This window comes from Dendrobates tinctorius, unplaced genomic scaffold (genome assembly GCF_039654945.1).
Source record: "Dendrobates tinctorius isolate UK_male_01 unplaced genomic scaffold, ASM3965494v1 ptg000019l, whole genome shotgun sequence".
NCBI classification, from domain to species: domain Eukaryota; kingdom Metazoa; phylum Chordata; class Amphibia; order Anura; family Dendrobatidae; genus Dendrobates; species Dendrobates tinctorius.
The window spans coordinates 70028017-70048298 of record NW_027361687.1 but is presented as its reverse complement, the minus strand read 5'-3'; the positions used below and the strand labels follow the sequence as shown (position 1 = coordinate 70048298).

General features: G+C 46.5%; 1 protein-coding gene across 2 annotated transcripts in view; it reads right to left on the bottom strand.

Moving 5' to 3' along the window:
• Positions 1 to 18844: 18844 nt before the first annotated feature.
• PRPF3 (pre-mRNA processing factor 3) overlaps positions 18845 to 20282 on the bottom strand; it is an 89410-nt gene continuing 87972 nt past the window's right edge. For both annotated transcript variants that reach the window (XM_073567220.1, XM_073567221.1), the window contains exon 16: positions 18845 to 19592. In XM_073567220.1, the coding sequence (XP_073423321.1) occupies positions 19446 to 19592 (147 nt within the window). In that variant the 3' untranslated portion in view covers positions 18845 to 19445. The remainder of the gene's footprint in view (positions 19593 to 20282) is intronic.

Here is a 20282-nt window from a genome sequence, read left to right as displayed (position 1 = left end):
GAAGACCCTACAACAACATCCAAAGAACTACAGGCCTCACTTGCCTCAGTTAAGGTCAGCGTTCATGACTCCACCATAAGAAAGAGACTGGGCAAAATGGGCTGCATAGCAGAGTTTCAAGACGAAAATCACTGCTGAACAATAAGAACAGAAAGGCTCATCTCAGTTGTGCCAGAAAAATGTTGATGATCCCCAAGACTTTTGGGAGAATACACTGTGGACTGATGAGACAAAAGATGAACCTTTTGGGTGCAATGTAATGCCCAGTGTCAGAAAGCTGGGTTTTTGTCCTAGGTCATGGGTCTTCCAGCAGGACAATAACCCCAGACATACTTCAAGAAGCCTCCATAAATGGATGGAAACAAAGCACTGGAGCGTTTTGAAGATGCAATGAGTCTGGATCGAAATCCCATTGATCACCTGTGGAAAGATCTTAAAATTGCTGTTGGGAGAAGACGCCTTCAAATATGAGAGACCTGGAGCAGTTTATAAAAGAAAATTCTACTTGAGAGGTGTAAGAAGATAGTTGATGGTTATAGGAAGCGATTGATTGCAGCTATTTATTCCAAAGGGGATGCAGCCAAATATGTTGTGTGTGCAAACAATTTTATCTGGCCTGTTTTGGGGGTTTGGTGTGAAATTATATCCAATTTGCCTTTTTCTTCTTTTTTTGTGTTGTTCCAATACACACAAAGGAAATAAACGTTTATAAAAAACATGTAATTGCAATATTTTTTTGGGAGCCAACACTTTAGGCCATGACTGTATATATACTGAGGAGAGCAAGGGGGTATAAATCTATATACTATACCCACACACAAACACACCGTGGTGATGACAGGGGGTATACAGCTATATATTGAGGGGAGGATACAGCTATATACTGAATGGATGAGAGGAGGTATACTGCTATAATATATACTGAGGGCAGAAGATGGTACGCAGCTATATACTGAGGAGAGGAGAGCTGGTATACATCTATATACACTGAGGTGGAAGGGGTATACATAGCTACATACTGCGGGGAGGAAAGTATACAGCTATATACCGAGCGGAGGAGAGGGGGTATACACAACTATATAATGAGGGGATGGAGAGGGGGTATACTGCTATATACTGAGGGGAGAAGAGAAGGTATACTGCTATATACTCAGGGGAGAAGAGAAGGTATACTGCTATATACTGAGGGGAGAAGAGAAGGTATACTGCTATATACTGAGGGGAACAGAGGAGGTATACTCCTATATACTGAGGGGAGCAGAGGAGGTATACTGCTATATACTGAGGGGAGCAGAGGAGGTATACTGCTATATACTGAGGGGAGCAGAGGAGGTATACTCCTATATACTGAGGGGAGCAGAGGAGGTATACTCCTATATACTGAGGGGAGCAGAGGAGGTATACTCCTATATACTGAGGGGAGCAGAGGAGGTATACTGCTATATACTGAGGGGAGCAGAGGAGGTATACTGCTATATACTGAGGGGAGCAGAGGAGGTATACTGCTATATACTGAGGGGAGAAGAGAAGGTATACTGCTATATACTCAGGGGAGAAGAGAAGGTATACTGCTATATACTGAGGGGAACAGAGGAGGTATACTCCTATATACTGAGGGGAGCAGAGGAGGTATACTGCTATATACTGAGGGGAGCAGAGGAGGTATACTGCTATATACTGAGGGGAGCAGAGGAGGTATACTGCTATATACTGAGGGGAGCAGAGGAGGTATACTGCTATATACTGAGGGGAGCAGAGGAGGTATACTGCTATATACTGAGGGGAGCAGAGGAGGTATACTGCTATATACTGAGGGGAGCAGAGGAGGTATACTCCTATATACTGAGGGGAGCAGAGGAGGTATATTGCTATATACTGAGGGGAGCAGAGGAGGTATACTGCTATATACTGAGGGGAGCAGAGGAGGTATACTGCTATATACTGAGGGGAGCAGAGGAGGTATACTGCTATATACTGAGGGGAGCAGAGGAGGTATACTGCTATATACTGAGGGGAGCAGAGGAGGTATACTGCTATATACTGAGGGGAGCAGAGGAGGTATACTGCTATATACTGAGGGGAGCAGAGGAGGTATACTGCTATATACTGAGGGGAGCAGAGGAGGTATACTGCTATATACTGAGGGGAGCAGAGGAGGTATATTGCTATATACTGAGGGGAGCAGAGGAGGTATACTGCTATATACTGAGGGGAGCAGAGGAGGTATACTGCTATATACTGAGGGGAGCAGAGGAGGTATACTGCTATATACTGAGGGGAGCAGAGGAGGTATACTGCTATATACTGAGGGGAGCAGAGGAGGTATACTGCTATATACTGAGGGGAGCAGAGGAGGTATACTGCTATATACTGAGGGGAGCAGAGGAGGTATACTGCTATATACTGAGATGAGAGTGAGTATGCTGCTATATACTGAGGAGAGGTAGTATGCAGATGCTTCTCAGAAAATTATTATATCATCAAAAAGATAATTTATTTCAGTTCTTCAACACAAACAGTGAAACTCATATAGAGTCATTGCAAACAGAGTGATGCATTTCACGTGTTTATTTCTGTTAAAGTTGATGATTATGGCTTACAGCCAATGAAAACCCAAGTCATTATCTCAGTAAATTAGAATACTTTATAACACCAGCATTAAAAATGATTTTAAAATCTGAAATGTTGGCCTACTGAAATGTATGTTCAGTAAATGCACTCAAGACTTGGTCGGGGCTCCTTTTGCATCAATTACTGCATCAGTGTCTCCTACAAATTCTTATCAATGTGTTAAATGTGGTTTACATAATACTGACATCTACCTTCATATGTGGGGTTGCCCTAAAATTCAAAAGTTATGGCAAGATATTCACTCTGAGTTACAACAATTGAGTGGTTTTGAGTTCCCTCTTACCCCGCAATGGGCTATTTTTCATATTCTAGAGGAGACCCCAAGAGTATTACCAAAGCACACCAAGGCCATGTTAGTGATTTGGGCCTCAGCAGTAAGAAAAAGTATATTACATCAATGGTTAAACTCAAATGTTCCGTAAAAATCATTAATATTGACAAAAATTCATTTTCTGTTTAAAATGGACTGGTTGGAAATCTTGACTAACAAAACAGGATTTTGGTTGCTTACCGTAAAATCTGTTTCTCGGAGCCTTCATTGGGGGACACAGGATCCATGGGTGTATGCTGCTGCCATTAGGAGGCTGACACTATGCACATAAAAAAGTTAGCTCCTCCTCCGCAGTATACACCCCACCGGCTGGCATTCAATTACTCAGTTAGTGAGAAAGCAGTAGGAGAAGCAATAGAATAGAGAACAAACGGACAACTCAACTGTAACTATAATACAGAAAACAGAAGTTGTGAACATGGGAGGGCACTGTGTCCCCCAATGAAGGCTCAGAGAAACAGATTTTACAGTAAGCAACCAAAATCCTGTTTTCTCCATCGCTTCATTAGGGGACACAGGAACCATGGGACGTCCCAAAGCAGTCCCTGGGGAGGGAAAAGCAAACTTCCATCAGGCCAGCGGACTCACCACCGCTGCCTGCAAGATCCTTCTTCCTAGGCTGGCGTCTGCTGAAGCGTAGGTGTGGACCCTGTAAAACTTTGCAAACGTGTGGACCGAAGACCAGGTTGCAGTCTTACAAAGCTGCAGCGCGGAAGCCCTGTGGTGCACCGCCCAGGAAGCACCCACTGCCCTGGTGGAGTGAGCCTTAACCCCAGGAGGGGGCACTCTGTTCTTGACCCGGTAAACTTCCAAGATTGTCAATTTAATCCAGTGAGCAATAGTCGCCTTGGAGGCCGGCAAGCCCTTTCGTGCACCATCTGGGATGACGAAAAGGGAGTCCGTCTTCCGGAACGAGTCCGTTCTAGCTAAATAGACCTTCGTCGCCCTGACCAGGTCTAACTTGTTCAAAGAGCGTTCCGGAGGATGAATTGGAACCGGACAAAATGAAGTTAGAACGATGTCTTCATTCAGGTGGAAAGTAGAAACCACCTTGGGTAGGAAGGAAGGCGGAGGCCGCAGTACCACCTTATCCTTGTGAATTACCAAGAAAGGGGGTCGACAAGAAAGGGCCGCCAATTCCGAGACGCGCCGGATGGAAGTAATGGCCACGAGAAAAGCCACTTTCCAGGAAAGAAATAGACAAACCCTGAGAGGCTCAAAGGGGGGACTTTGTAGGGCCTCTAGGACAAGATTGAGATCCCAGGGGTCAACGGGAGCTCGATACGGCGGTGTTGCATGAGCTTCCCCCTGCAGAAAAGTTCTGACCTGCGGGCGAGAGGACGTCTTCTTGAAAAGAATGGAAAATGCCGAAACTTGACCCTTTGGAGAGCTAAGCGCAAGACCAGCGTCCAGACCCTCCTGGAGAAATAAAGGAAGCGAAAAGGACATAGGCGGAATCTGATTGGACTCGCACCAACCGAAATAGGCCTTCCATGTGCGATAGTATATCCTGGAAGATGATGGCTTCCTAGCCCGGATCATGGTGTGAATAACCCGATATGAAAAGCCTGACCCCTTCAGAACTGAGGTCTCAACGGCCACGCCGTCAAATTGAGCGACTGAGAATTGGGGTGGCAAATCGGACCCTGAGACAGCAGATCTGGTCTGTCTGGAAGCCTCCAGGGAGCGTCCGCGAGAAGGTTGACGATGTCCGCGAACCAAGACCTTCTGGGCCAATCGGGCGCAATTAGGATGACTGGCACCCCTTCTGCCTTGATCTTTTTCAACAGTTTGGGGAGAAGAGGAAGAGGAGGGAACAGATAGGGAAGCGCGAACTGTGACCAAGGAATAGTGAGAGCATCGGCGCCCACCGCGAGGGGATCGCGGGCCCTGGAAACGAACTGTGTAACCTTCCTGTTCAAACGGGATGCCATAAGGTCCACGTCCGGGGTCCCCCATCTAAGACAAATCTGATGGAAGACCTCCTGATGCAGGGACCATTCCCCTGCCGCGAGACCCTCGCGACTGAGAAAGTCGGCGGCCCTGCTTTCCACGCCGGGAATGTGTACCGCGGATATTGCTGGAACTGACCTCTCTGCTCAGTGTAGGATTTTGGACACCTCGTCCAACGCCAAGGGAATCAGAGTCCCTCCCTGGTGGTTGACGTATGCCACCGCTGTGGCATTGTCCGTTTGAATCCGAACTGGCAGATCCTTGAGCAGTTTGTCCCAATGAAGTAAGGACAGAAAAATTGCCCATATCTCTATGACGTTGATCGGGAGAGCGGCCTCCTGCGTCGACTAACGACCCTGGACGGTCAGATGGCGAAACACCGCGCCCCAGCCGAGAAGGCTGGCGTCCGTCGTCACCACTGGCCAATGTACCGGAAGGAAGGACCGGCCCTGGGAAATGAGAGGTGATGTTAGCCACCAATTGAAGGACAGCTTGACCTGAAAGGAGAGTCGAATTGGGCAATCCAGGGAGGAGACAGATCTGTTCCACAGCGACAGAATGGCCTGCTGAAGCGGTCTTGAATGAAATTGGGAGAAGGGAATCGCTTCCGACGTTGCCACAATTCTCCCTAGAACCCTCATGGCTGATCGGAGAGAAATGAGCCACGGGCCCTGAAGCAAGCGAATCTCCCGCCGAAGAGTTACTCTCTTCTCCTTGGGAAGGAAGATTCTTGCCTGACGGGTGTTGAAAAGTAAGCCTAGGAACACAAGGCGTTGGGTTGGGACCAGGCAGGACTTTTTCCTGTTGATGACCCACCCGAATCGAGAAAGGGTGTCGCGAACGATGTTCAGGCTTTCTTGAGACTGGGGAAAGGACGGAGCTTTGATGAGAATGTCGTCAAGGTACGGAAAGAGTACGAGCCCCCTGATCCTCAAGAAGGCCATCAACGCTGCCATGATTTTTGTAAAAACCCTGGGAGCGGTGGCGAGACCGAAAGGTAGGGCGACAAACTGGAAATGCTCCTGCTGAATCGCGAAGCGCAGGAATCTCTAATGTCCCGGGAAAATGGGGACATGTAGATAGGCTTCCTGATTGTTTATGGAGCACAGAAATTCCTGTGCCTCCATGGAGGCAATTGCTGAACGAAGGGACTCCATCCTGAAATGTCGCAGACGGACCCTTTTGTTCAGTAATTTTAGATCCAGAATGGGCCGAACCGTACCGCCTTTTTTCGGCACTGCAAACAGGTTGGAGTAGAAACCTGTGAAGTGTTCTCCTTCTGGTACGGGAACAATCACAACCTTTAATCCGTCAATTAAAATACTAACATGTCACCCATATGAAATAAAAGAGCATACAAATGCTCATCTAACAGGTGGGCCCCCAGCAAGGGAAGTAAGAGCCCCACCTAAAATTTAAGGATATAGATGGTCACCTAACGGTCAATTTAGGTAGACAAAACATCTAAAAGATACAGCAATCGAAAAAAAAGTCATAAATGCCATAACCTAATTGCACATATATGAAAAAGTCATGTAAAATTACAAAGGTCTCTCAGGACCAAGAAATAGACAATCAGGTGAGGAAATAATAAAAGGAACGATCTCACTAAGTAGAGTCATGGCTCAGGAGTCACAGAAAATCCTCTGTTCAGTCCAAGTGGAGGATAGATGAAGGGAGGACAATACCCTGCCACATCCCTAAGGGGCTAACAACAAACTGATCCCCAGACTCCTGCCCTAACAAGGGCAGTCCACAACTAGCCCTAAATTGCACATGCCCTGCACTTTCCCTAAGGCGGTGTCCCAACGCGTTTCATCCAAGTACAATCTTCAGGGGACTAAAATATGGGACAGCATAGGGAGTGGAAGGCTTCCTCTCATTAATAGCACTATGGCACTTTACAAGTTTTGTCCCCTGAAGATTGTACTTGGATGAAACGCGTTGGGACACCGCCTTAGGGAAAGTGCAGGGCATGTGCAATTTAGGGCTAGTTGTGGACTGTCCTTGTTAGGGCAGGAGTCTGGGGATCAGTTTGTTGTTAGCCCCTTAGGGATGTGGCAGGGTATTGTCCTCCCTTCATCTATCCTCCACTTGGACTGAACAGAGGATTTTCTGTGACTCCTGAGCCATGACTCTACTTAGTGAGATCGTTCCTTTTATTATTTCCTCACCTGATTGTCTATTTCTTGGTCCTGAGAGACCTTTGTAATTTTACATGACTTTTTCATATATGTGCAATTAGGTTATGGCAATTATGAGTGATTTTTCTCGACTGCTGTATCTTTTAGATGTTTTGTCTACCTAAATTGACCGTTAGGTGACCATCTATATCCTTAAATTTTAGGTGGGGCTCTTACTTCCCTTGCTGGGGGCCCACCTGTTAGATGAGCATTTGTATGCTCTTTTATTTCATATGGGTGACATGTTAGTATTTTAATTGACGGATTAAAGGTTATGTTTTATTTTTCACCTATTGCTTTATATTATATATTCATTTTTTGGGTGAGATTTATGCCAATTTCCAAAAGAAACTGTCTTATGCTTTATTCATAATACGGAAACAATCACCCCCGAACTGAGGAGAGAGGCAATGGCTGTGAAGAAACCTGGAACCAAGGCGGGGTCCTTCGGGGGACGGGATTCGAAGAAACGATCCCGCGGACGCGAAACAAATTCTATCTTGTATCCTAAGGATACAACTTCCCTAACCCAGGCGTCTTCCACCGATGTGAGCCAAACATCCTTGAAGGCAAGAAGGCGGCCGCCCAGCCTGAGGGATGCTCTGGGATTCTGATGATAGTCATGCAGAGGATGATCTTCCAGGTCTGGACCTGGTGGATCTACCATGGGAGGAATGGGAGCGCCAGGAAGGAGTGGGCCTATAGGAAACTCTCTTCCTATCTTGGCACACTTGTCTCTGCTGTTGGGAAGGCGCGTCTGATGTTGTGAAGCGACGAAAAGGCCGAAAGGCCCGAAACTGACGTTTTGGAGGAGGCCGACGAGGATTGGACTGGGGAAGAAGGGAGCTTGTGCCCCCAGTGTCGTCCTCAATTATCTGGTCCAGCCTGTCGCCGAAGAGACGCGATCCCTGAAAAGGTAGGCTGGTGAGGGACTTTTTGGATGACAAGTCCGCCTGCCATGCCTTGAGCCAAACCGTGCGCCGAATTGCCACCACGTTGCTAGATGCCTGGGCTGCGCAAGACGCGGCATCTAGGGAGGCCGAGACAAAATATTCGCCTGCGTGAGAAATCTGGTCGGCGAGATCCGCCAGCTGCTCTGGCTGAGCTCCGGCCAGTATGCCCTGACGGAGATCCTTAGCCCATTAGGCAATGGCCTTTGAAACCCAAGTAGAAGCAAAAGAGGGGGCTTAGAGCAGCTGCCGCCGCTTCGAATGCAGATTTCGCAAGGGATTATATGATCCTGTCATTAGGATCTCCCAAGGATGCTCCACCAGAAATCGGAAGGACCGTGTTGTGAGATAGCCTGGAAACCGGCGGATCCACGGAAGAAGTTGACCAGTCTGCGGTGAGGTCCGGAGAGAAAGGATATAACACGCCAAGGCGTTTTCCTCTTTGAAAACGCCTGGTTGGATTTTCTCTTTCCCTGGTCAGTTTATGGAATTCTGAATGAGGAGCGAAGACCTTGGAAGGAGGTTTAGACCGTCTGAACGAAACCCCCTGATCTGCGGACGAATCCTCTGGACCATATCCCTCATGTCAGCGATTTGGTCTGAGTCCAGCTCCAAAGCATCCTCAGAGGACGCATCTGAAAAAGCCTCGCCTGGCTCAGGAGAGGATGATCGGGAAGAGGGCCGCTGGATCGGACTATGGGGCGAGACGGAACGGGAAGAGGACCCGGACCGATGCTCCTGTCTGGATCTTTTGCGGCTATTATTGGCAGGCTCAGACGGAGCATCTTGTGACCTGCTAGGTCCTGTGGTAGCCTACAGGGGCAACTTATCGAGTACCGACACCAGGGACTTGGACACCCTGGTGAGGTCCGCCACAGATTGTGACAGAGATGAAGCCCACCCAGGGACAGGGGCCTCACTCTCACTTGGGACAACCGGGGGCTCCTGGGAGGTGGGTTCAATGGGGTTGCTGCAGTCCTGACAGAGGGGAGAGGACTGACCTGATGGAAATTTGCGATTACAAGAACAAGCAAAGTGACTGACCACCGCAGAGGAAGAGAAGGTGGCAGGAGGGCGAGAGCGAAGAGGTTCAGAATTAGACATGGTGAGCTAACCACTAACAGTGCCAGACGGTTAAGGGACACAGAGCCGAGGTGTCAGTCTGCAGAGCAGAGCTACTCACGGAACCGGTGTCCTGAAGCGACTTACAGCTATGGGGCTGCGCAGCTTGCTTGGGTCTGCGAGTCCTGCAGGCAGGGCATAACGGCGACCGGCTCACAGGCTGAGGTAAAATGGCGGCGGCCTGAGGAAAAACGCTCCTTCCTTGAGCAGTGGGCGGTCATTAGCTCATTGTGGGTCTGGGAAGAGGGGGCGGAGCGAACCGCCCTTCCAGGGGTACCAAGATGGCGGTGCCACAGAGCCATAGGAGGATTAGGAGTGGGCGGGACCAACGCCGACTCCTGTCCCTGAATGGAGCGGTGGGTGGCGCAGGACAGGCGGGAAAAAGCCCGCCCGAAGAAAGGGGCATGGTCGCGCGTCAGGACAAGGCCCGAGTAGAAGCCGGGGCCTGGATTAGAGCCGACAGAGAGCGGGTCGGCGCAGAGGCCTGACATGAGACGCAAAACCGCGGTGGTAAGCCCTAGCCCGACTCCGAAAGAGTAGGCGTCGCACAGAAGCCCCTATGCCTATTTCCTGCGCTCCTTTGGAGCCTTCAGGGACAACTCCACTACTCAGGGAGAACTAGTAAGGACCCAGTCAGAGGAGTTGGGGAGGGAAATACTTACCCTCCGTAGTCTTGTCCTAAAGGGGTACCTGAGAAAGCAATGGGGTACCCCTATCCCAGAAGAATCCAGACGTCCATATGAATAGATCTCCTCTCGGACGTCCGTGTCTCCCTTGACCGACAGGTTCTGGTGGGCGAGTGGGGTGGAGACGGGCTAAGATCAGACTGGGTCGCCTGGACACGCATCCGTGTTAGGCTCTTGATCCTGCCATGTAGACGTATGAGGATACGGGGTGGCAGTACACGCCGTATTCATAGTCTCTATGTGGGAGTACAGCAGCGACTATTCACTCTGTATCCCTCTGGAAAACCTGAAAAGGAACGACGCACACTGAGGTAGATAAGGGTCTAATGAAAGACCTGTGTCCACCTCCTACTGACACTAAGCTAAACTGAGTAATTGAACGCCAGCCGGTGGGGTGTATACTGCGGAGGAGGAGCTAACTTTTTTTATGTTCATAGTGTCAGCCTCCTAGTGGCAGCAGCATACACCCATGGTTCCTGTGTCCCCCAATGAAGCGATGGAGAAAGAAAGGTTAACAGAGAAGTTTTTCAGCAGATGGTAATTTCTTATTTCCTCCTACAGAGGATACAGTCTAGGAACAGACAATTCGAGAGCACCAGATGGTACTTGCTACAAAGCATTGGAGGACACGCACCAATTTAAGGAATCTTTTTAAATGATGACATTTGCAGGAAGGGGAGGGGGGTGGGATAAGGGAAAAAGTGGGATTATGGTTTAATGTCATGAACATACGGTAATTGCTTGTACCCCTTTTCCTTGTTAAATTAATAAAAACAATTTAAAAAAATTACTGCATCAGTGCGGCGTGGCATGGAGGCGATCAGCCTGTGGCACTGCTGAAGTGTTATGGAAACCCAGGTTGCTGTGATAGCAGCCTTCAGCTCGTCTGAATTGTTTGGTCTGGTGCCTCTCATCTTCCTCTTGACAATACCCCATAGATTCTCTATGGGGCTAAGGTCAGGCAAGTTTGCTGGCCAATCAAGCACAGTGATACTATTGTTTTTAAACCAGATATTGGTACTTTTGGCAGTGTGGACAGGTGCCAAGTCCTGCTGGAGAATGAAATTTCCATCTCCAATAAGCTTGTCGGCAGAGGGAAGCATGAAGTGCTGTAAAATTTCCTGGTAGACGGCTGCGCTGACTTTGGTCTTGATAAAACACAGTGGACTTACACCAGCAGATGACATGGCTCCCCAAACCATCACTGATTGTGGAAACTTCACACTAGAGCTCAAGCAGCTTGGATTATGTGCCTCTCCACTCTTCCTTCAGACTCTGGGACCTTGATTTCCAAATGAAAGGCAAAATTTACTTTCATCTGGACCACTAAGCAACAGTCCAGTTCTGTTTCTCTTTGGTCCAGGTAAGATGCTTCTGGCATTGTCTATTGGTCATGAGTGGCTCGACACAAGAAATGCGACACTTGTAGCCCATGTCAATCGCCCCCAAATTTTCGAATGGCCTTTTCTTAACAATCCTTTCAAGGCTGTGGTTATCCCTGTTGTTTGTGCACCTTTTTCTACCACACTTTTTCCTTCCACTCCACTTTCCATTAATATGCATGGATACAGCACTCGGTGAATAGCCAGCATCTTTTGCAGTGACCTTTTGTGGCTTACCCTCCTTGTGGAGTGTGTCAATGACTGCCTTCTGGACATCTGTCAAGTCAACAGTCTTCCCCATGATTGTGGAGCCTACTTAAACAGACTAAGGGACCTTTTTAAACACTTAGGAAGCCTTTGCAGGTGGTTTTTGCTAATTATTCTAATTTACTGAGATAATGACTTTTGGGTTTTCATTGGCTGTAAGCCATAATCATCAACAGTAACAGTAACAGAAATAAACACTTGAAATAAATAACTGTTTGTAATGACTCTATAGAAGTTTCACTTTTTGTAGTGAAGAACTGAAATAAATTAACTTTTCGATGATATTCTAATTTTGTGAGAAGAACCTCTATATATTGAGGGGAGGAGAGGGCATATGCAGCTATATACTGAGGGGAGGAGAGGTGTATACGCACCTATTTAAGATGCAGTAGTATAATCAATCTGCACTTAACATGCAGCTTCTCAGTTTTAATTTGAGGGTAGGGTATTCGGATCGTAATTGGGGTGAAGATATAGGAATTACAGATCTTTAATATGTAACTATCTCTTTTTCAAGGGACCAAAAGTAATTGGGTAATTATCTCAAAAGGTCTTTAATAGGCTCTCCCCTTGTTAATATTAATTAAGCAGGTACAAGGGTTGGAGCTGATTCCAGAGTGGCATTTGCATTAGGAAGCTGTTGCTATGAGCCCACAATATGTGATCAAAGGAGCTCTCAATGGGAGAGAAACAGATTATTAGGCAAAAAAAGAAATCCATAAGAGAGATGGCAGAAATGTTAGGAGGGGCCAAATAAACATTTTGGTACATTCTGTTAAAAAAAGCACATTTGTGAACTCAAAAAGGCTTGAACCACAGAAAACAATAGTGTTGGATGATTGCAGAATCCTTTAGTCAGCCTTAAAAATTGAAAGGCCAGATTAGACTTTACCAAAAAAACATCTAAAGAAGCCGCTCAGGTCTCAAAAAGCAAGACTAACATACCTGTACCTGAATGATGGGAAGAGGAAAGAATGGAGAAGGCTTGGAGAGGCTCCTGATCCTCAGCAGAGCACATCCTCTGTAACACATGGTGGAGTCGGAGTGATGGCTTACAAGTACCTATTACTCTTAGGGGTTTCTACACCTTTTTTCCAGCAATGGATTTTTTTCACACTTGGAAAGATCACTTTAGTTTTTTTTAGTGTTCCGGATACTTATTTGGTTCCTGTGTCCGTGTCAGATTTTTAAATTCTGTATGTAAAAAAATAAATATAAAAAATCCTTTACGTTTATTTGATTTTCCAAAACCCACAACAAAAGAGGATCTGCCCCCAACTACAGGAAACCTACAGATTTAAAAGGTTGAGCCTCTATAACTGCTTCATTGGTTAAAGAGCATGAGAGGTACTCCATTTATTTAGTTATTTCTTTTTGGATAATCTGCTGAAAGAGACCCGAGAGTCTCTTCTACCACCATGAGTTTCCCCTGTTTCGTCCATCAGCGACCTGGACTTTGAGTCACCTTTTTTGTTTATATAAAACACTGCTGTCCTGTTGTTGGAAATAAGTGTTAGACCAGATAATGCTTCTACCAGAGCCAATCTGACCGCTGTCATTTCCTTCAGACTTGAGGAAACTTGTCTCAGAGCCAGTGACCTCTGCCCCTGAAACGCTGCTGTCCACATGTGCCCCCCAACCGAAGGGACTTGCATCCATGAAAATAAAAGAAAAAAATTTATATCTCCCAGAGAACTCCCTGTAACTGTATCTCCCATCAAAGCCACCACATTAGGAACTCCAGAGTTGTTTTTGACACCCGTATTCTCCTGTCTAGGTGTCCCTTGCACCTCTGTTTTGCATCCAGAACCTCCAAGTGGAGTGTTCTGAAACGCACTTGCAACTGCAGGAATGCACGATGATAGGGACCCCAGGATGGACATGGCTCTCTTAAGTAATACTATTAAATCCTGATCAGACTGGAATTCTAGCTTTAACCCCTGCTCTATGGTATCCCAGATTCATCTGTTCTTTTAAATCTCTGCCCAGCCATGAAGAAACCTTTTTACACTTTCATCTACCTGGGGTCTGGCATCATTGTCTTCTGGGTCTCTGGGGGATCAGAGGGAAGGGAGTAATAACTAAGGCCTTTTCCCTTTCTATGGCCACTGGTCCTTTGTAGATGCAAACTCCCTTCTTTCAGAAGCGTCCTTTCTTGGCATCTGCCGCTTTCTCCAGTATCTCATCTATGACTGATCAAAATTGAATTCTCCTTGATATGGAATACTGCATAAATTACTTTTTGACTGAAGATCCCCTGCCCAATTCTTTAAACTAAGAGCCCAGAGTTCATGAGTGGACTGGGAGTTTTACTGCATCCGCTAGAAAATCAGCCGCTTCTCGAATGGTTGGAAAATCGGCTAAAATCTGATCCTGCGGGCATTTGTTTTTTATCCGAGAGCATAACCGATGTAACCATACAATCAGGGATCTTGCTGTGTATGTTGCAGACATATTTACCTGACACCCAGCCCCTTTTGAGGAAACTTTTTGCCTTTTATCTAAGGGGTTCTTTTCCCAACGCTAAGATATATCCGTTTCAAAGGGGAATTTTGCTTTGGAATGAAATCTCTTATCAGGCTTCTTCCATTCCTTCTTTGTCCGGGAGGATAGTTCTTATGTACTTAGAAACATGTCTATTTCCTCACCTCCAACCCCCCCAAACATGTCCTGTACAGTTTGCGCTCCTTAATGTCCTCCATTTTCATTGTGGCCCCAACAACTTTAATTTCTCTGTGTCCTCTGCCGGGAAACAAAGAAGGCCTTCGTTATTGTCTGAGGAGGATGGTAATTTGTGGCCATTGATAGGGAATCCTTGCAAAGTGCCTTCTACCTGCCAGCATCCGCCAGTGACTCCCTGAGATGTCACTGTTCCCCAACCGCGTTTGCTGGCATTTGTTGTACTTGAAGACATTGGATATTGCATCCAAGGTATTCCCTTTGCCATATTTTCTCGGCTGAGCCACCAGTTGAGGGATAGTTTTACATGTTGAGGAAGAGATCCTTGTACCGAGTATCTCTGGGGGTTCTGTTCCAGCGGGAGATAAACTTTTGGAGTATTCTCGAGTAAGCTTGGGCCCAGGGAATTGCCTGAATACATGATGTCATTGATCCCAGTACTGACATTGTGAATCTTAAGGTCACCCTCTTCTGGGTTTTTAGGGTCCGAACCCTTGATCTTACGCATAATTGCTTGGTGACCGGAAGAATGAATTTCTGATTTTGGGAATCTAGGAGGATTCCTAAAAAGACTTTCTTGGTTGATGAGTTCAGGTCTGATGTCTCGATTTACAATCCAGCCTAAAGATGTTAGGGTATGTAGGACTGACCGGAGATACCATCTTAGAATGGTACTGGAAGGAGCCATAATGAGGTCGTCCAGGTAGGGGACGATGCAGATGTTTTGCTTCCTAAAGAAGGCTACTATGTCCGCCATAGTTTTAGTGAATGTTCGGGGTGCTGATGATATGCCGAAGGGAAGTACCCTGAACTGGAAGTGATGTACTTCCTGGCCTAGAGTGACTGCAAATCTCAGATACCGATGGTAGATTGGATGGATGGGTACATGGTAGTATGCCACCTGCTGGCCATGACAAAGTTCTTCCCGATCAGTGGTATTGTGGTTTTTACCGACTCCATTTTGAATCGTCGATACACAATGTACTGGTTTAGCCGCTTCATGTTGATGATGACCCGGTAACCCCCCCTCGGCTTTTTTATAAGAAATACCCAGGAGTAATGGCCTTGCTCTGCTGCTTCCAAAATCGGTGATATTACTGTGGAGGATAGTATCTGCTGGAGTTCTGTATACAGAATTTTCTGAAGCCTTGAAGATGGAAGATATGTCACCTCTAGTCTTTGTGGGGGAAAGGAGGAAAATTCTATTTTTATTCCCCTTCTGACAGTCCAGGATTTTTTGATCTGATGTTATCTCTTGCCAGCTTGAGAAGTAGCTCGAAATCTTGCCCCCTACTTGTTTGGCGTCACTTCCCATCTGAACAGGGGTTCTGAAAGATATTTCTTGCTTTACCTCCTTTTGGGTAGCTTTATCGATCGGTTTGAACTTTCCCTCTATATTGAAGGGTCTGACTTTGAGGTGGACGCAATGGCTTCTTCTTGAGTGTTTTTGGCTCAAGAAGATTTTTTTTTGTCGGTTACTTTTTCTCCAGTAATTCGCCCAGTGCAGGACCAAAAACGTATTCACATTTGAAGGGAATAGAGCATAGTTTAGATTTGGATAGGATGTCACCGCTCCACATCTTTAACCACAGTGCCCTTTGGGTGGTGTTGGAGAGTACTGACGTCCTTGCAGCAATGCAAACTGACTCAGCAGAGGCGTCTGCAAAGAAACCAGCCGCTTTCTGTAGGAGAGATAAAGAGTCCAGAAGGTCTTCTCTCGGGGTACCACTCCTAATATGGTCTTACAGTTGTTGCAACCAGAGAAATAGGGTTCTCGTGACGCAGGTGGATGCGACATTTGTCTTTAAGGGTACGTTACCGTATTACTTGCGCTTTGGCCGGAGGGGAAACCCCGCTCCGCCCAAAGCCCCGCCTTCTGTCCACGCGGTGATTCCGGATGTGCTTAGTGAACACATCCGGAATCACCGCAAGGTACCCATAGAGTAGGCAGTTTACCTTACGGAGACTGAGCATCTCCACAAGGTAAACCAACATGCTGCGGTCTAAAAAGACGCTCCGCATGTCCGGTTTAGCAGGTGTGTCACCCGCGTAATCGGACGCATAGTGGAGATGGGATTTCATAAAATCCCCTCCACTATGCTGGAACATCTGGACGCTGCAGGTTAAATGCTGCGGCAGGACGCAGCGTTCAATCCGCAGCTATTCCTGAATGTCTCCGGACCGTGGAAACATGCCCTTAGGAGGTTGCTGATGCTTCCCAGGACTTCCTCAATAAGCTTTCCATCTTGCAGTCAAGTGGATCTTTAAGTTGAGAGGAGTCTTCAAAGGGTAGCATAATTTTCTTGGCTACCCTAGCCACCTGGATATCCACTTTAGGGATTTCAGTCCAGCACTTTGAGACATCCTCATCTAGGGGAAAGTGATCCTTCATCGCACCTGGAATGTTCAGTTTCCTTTCTGGGAATTCCCATTCATCTAGGATTAAATTTTGGATGTTGTCATGGATAGGAAAGACCATCTTCATTCTTGACTTTAGACCAACGAACAATTCATCTTGGATTGAGTGGGATGGTCTCTCCTCTTCAACTCCCATCGTATTACTGACTGCTAGTAGAAGCTCCTCCATATCTTCTGATAAAAATAATTGTTTTTATTATCCTCCGTATGACTCGGAGTAAGTTCACCTTCCTCCATCCATTCTTCAGGGCGTGACGATTGAGCTTCTGAGTCAGAAGCCTCGGGGGGTGTTTTTTCTCTTTTTGGAAACTGCTGGACCCCTTGTAAAGGACAGAGAGAAGGTAGCCAGGGATGAATGTATCTCCTGTCGCACCATCTCTCTTACTTCATTCCATCAGGGACAGTTCTTCCCGGACAATTTTCTCTGTGCATAACTGACATAAAGCTTTTTACTGCAGATAGAGCATTTGCGATTTGCAGCTTTTTCCCCTGATTTTGGTGCAGGATCCTTGTCTCCCTAGAAGAGAGGAGAAGGGAAATTCCCATAATGATGGAGCCTGTACCAAAGGGGGTACCCCTTACCAGAGATACTCACTGGACCAGGATTTTAACTGGGCTCTGCAGATGCAGCTCTAAGGGAAGGTACATCCATCATTCAATTCAGAAACACAGTCCTACCTTATGGAGTCTTCCATCAGGGTCCTTTTATACAGGAACCATGACCCAGCGCTTCTTCTCATCCAATAGGATGAGATCTTCTCCCACTCTGTGATAGGACCTGTCTTCTGGCGCCTTCCCGGCTTTAAAAATTTGAAATTTCTCGCCAAAATGGCGGTGCATGCCACCGTGGAACGCAGGGTGGAAGTGACGTTACGCCTTCTCTCCTGGCGGTGTACGTCACTTCCTGTGTATACCCAGGACTGCTGGAAAGTGCGGAAGCCACCGCCGGAATGCAGGCACGAGGAGAAGAGAGCTACGAGGCTGGGGGGCAACAGGAGGCTCCCAACCACATCTTCACCATCAGGATTGCTAGTGGTGCCGGAGGATGGTGCAGTTCAGCCCACGGCAGGAACAGCTGAGGGAGGAAGGCCCGGGACGATTGACCCAGGCTGCCCAGCTTAAAAGGTATACCCCCGAGTGTGTCACCGGCCCACCCTCAGGAACACGCGAAAAACCTCTTCATCCCTTAGGGACAGGAAAACACTGGGGATTGAGGGAAGGGGAGGACTATTTAAACCTCTTGTTTCCTGTCCCTAATTAGGATGGGGAGGCAACCTCCTGTGTCCTGTCATGGAGGGGATTAGACTGCATCGAGCAGACCGGCAAGTGATAAATCACTGCAATCAGGGTCTCTGCCCCTAAATCATACTGCTCTCAGATTAGAAAGTAAAAACCTAATGAAAGACTCCCTTTAAGGACTTAGATTTGTCCATACAGCATATATAAAAATTCCTCAGCAGGAACTGACACTTTTGGGTTAGTGTCTGCCTCTTAACATCCAGGGTGAAGTCATGGAAACCTGCAAACAATGAAACCCCAGAGAAAAAAGGGATTTCACAGAAAACTTAGTAGTCAGTAAAATCGCTGGCCCATGGTAACGCTGCAACCAAATCAGAAATATTTAAAGCAAAAGACCAAACCCGTGAAAGTTTACAACAAAATATATATTTCTAAATATAAAACTTAAATAAAAGTAAAAATCATATAGGAATCAATTAACTGTATCATCGACTCGGGTTTTATCTTTTTTTTGTTTTTAATTACTTTGCATAAAAGACAAGATGTTACTTCTAGCAATGCAAATTAAAAAAAATCAAACCGTGAAAATAAAAAAAAATTAGCTGTACGCTAAAAAGGCTTGACAAAACGTAAAAAAAAAAAAAATTAATTAATGTCCTTTGTTACCAGTGCCCCCGATTTCTGCCCCTCTTCTACGTCACTGTCATTAACTAAGACAGCCCCCTTCTTCTAACGAAAGGGGGCTGGATTAGTGCATGAGTTGAGCCCGCCATGTGGCAACAGGGAAAGAAAGGGGAACAAATACGTTAGTGGAGATTCTCAACAGCGTGGAGTGGGAGGCAGAACTTACAATATGGATGCAGTGTCCAGAATAGGAACATTTTCGCTGTCCCTTTAGTTACAGTTTGAGTTTTTTCTTCTGCATCTTCTCATCCCTCATTTCTATGGCAGCTCCAAAATTTGAAATTTTTGAAGCTCCCATATAAATTAATGGAGAAAGCCATACATCCAATAAACTTTATTAAAACCATCCCTTTACAACATTGCATTTGCACACGGCCGATGCTGACATGTAAATTTGGGCAACACTCCTGCCGCATGCAAATGATGAGGTCTTCTGGGAACCATCCAATATGGGTACTGCTGGACCTGCAGACAGCATACAGCGGGCATATAGATCTAGGACCAAAGTAAGGGCCAGCTCAGGGGCCACACTTACAGAAGCAATAGGGCCAAAAAAAACCTTTTCGGAGAAAGGCAACCCCCATGTCTTTCCATTGGAAACAACTCTATAGAACATTTGTTTTGAAGAGGAAAAAAAAAATAAATCGCCCATTAAAAAAATTCAGGGCTACTCCATTGACCACAGGGGCTACTAGAAAAAAAAAACCTCAAAGCATAGGTGAACCTGTCTAGAGCAGTATGTAAAAAATTGTGTTTATTTTTTTGTATTCCGGAAGTGGAAGTTATTCTCTGCTTGTGTCCTAGGCCCAGCGGTGAGGAGTAGGATGATGTAACGCTGTCCAAAATCAGTGGTTTGAGGAAAATACAACCATGGTAGATCTATCTGACATAGCCCCCTCTGCCCAAAAAATAGATGGAGCTCAGTCTGCAGTTTCCAAAACTGATTGACTCAGTGCCAGGTCCCAGTAGTGCTCAGCCACGTGCTTCTTAAAATGTTCTCGCGCCATGTTTTCTGTGGGGCACTGTTTGAACTTTATGTCACCGAAACTGCGTTCTTTGGCTGTTCCCTAAAAAAAAAAATCAAACAATATTGATAACTACGAGGCAAAGGGTAATCTAGGAAAACATTCATGTGTCTTGAATTCTCACCAGACAATGCCACCATAGACCACAAGTAACAATGTTCCCCATTTTTGCCAGCACTGTGCAGTAATTTGTTTAGATGCTGCCAGAGATTGCTGTGGGCAAGACAAACGTGAAAGACTATAGTTCCCACGAATCCTGTGTTCTCTTACAGACACTTTGTCGCGAGTACAAGGTGTACAGTAGTGCTGTAAGTGCTTGTAACAAGGTGACACAGGGTTGCAGTAGTGGGCGAGTTCACTATGCAACAGTCAGTGAGCACCACAGCACCTTGTACATGAAAAGATAAAGTCCATTGTACTGCATGTGCAGTATGCACCACAGCACACTCTCAGGCTCTGTCAGATTCCCCTCAACTGCTGCCATGTCGGCTCCGCATTCATGAGCGCCACAAATCACTTGAGAGACAAGGTCTTTTTCCAACAGCTTAACTTTACTAGACAGCAGCGTATTCATAACATAGGCAGCACAAGTCAAACACAGACATCTTCCCTGCATTCTTCACACAGGCAGCACAAGTTAAACACAGACCTCTTATCTGCATTCTTCACACAGGTAGCACAAGTTAAACACAGAGACATCTTATCTTTCCCTGTCAACCGGACAGACTATCT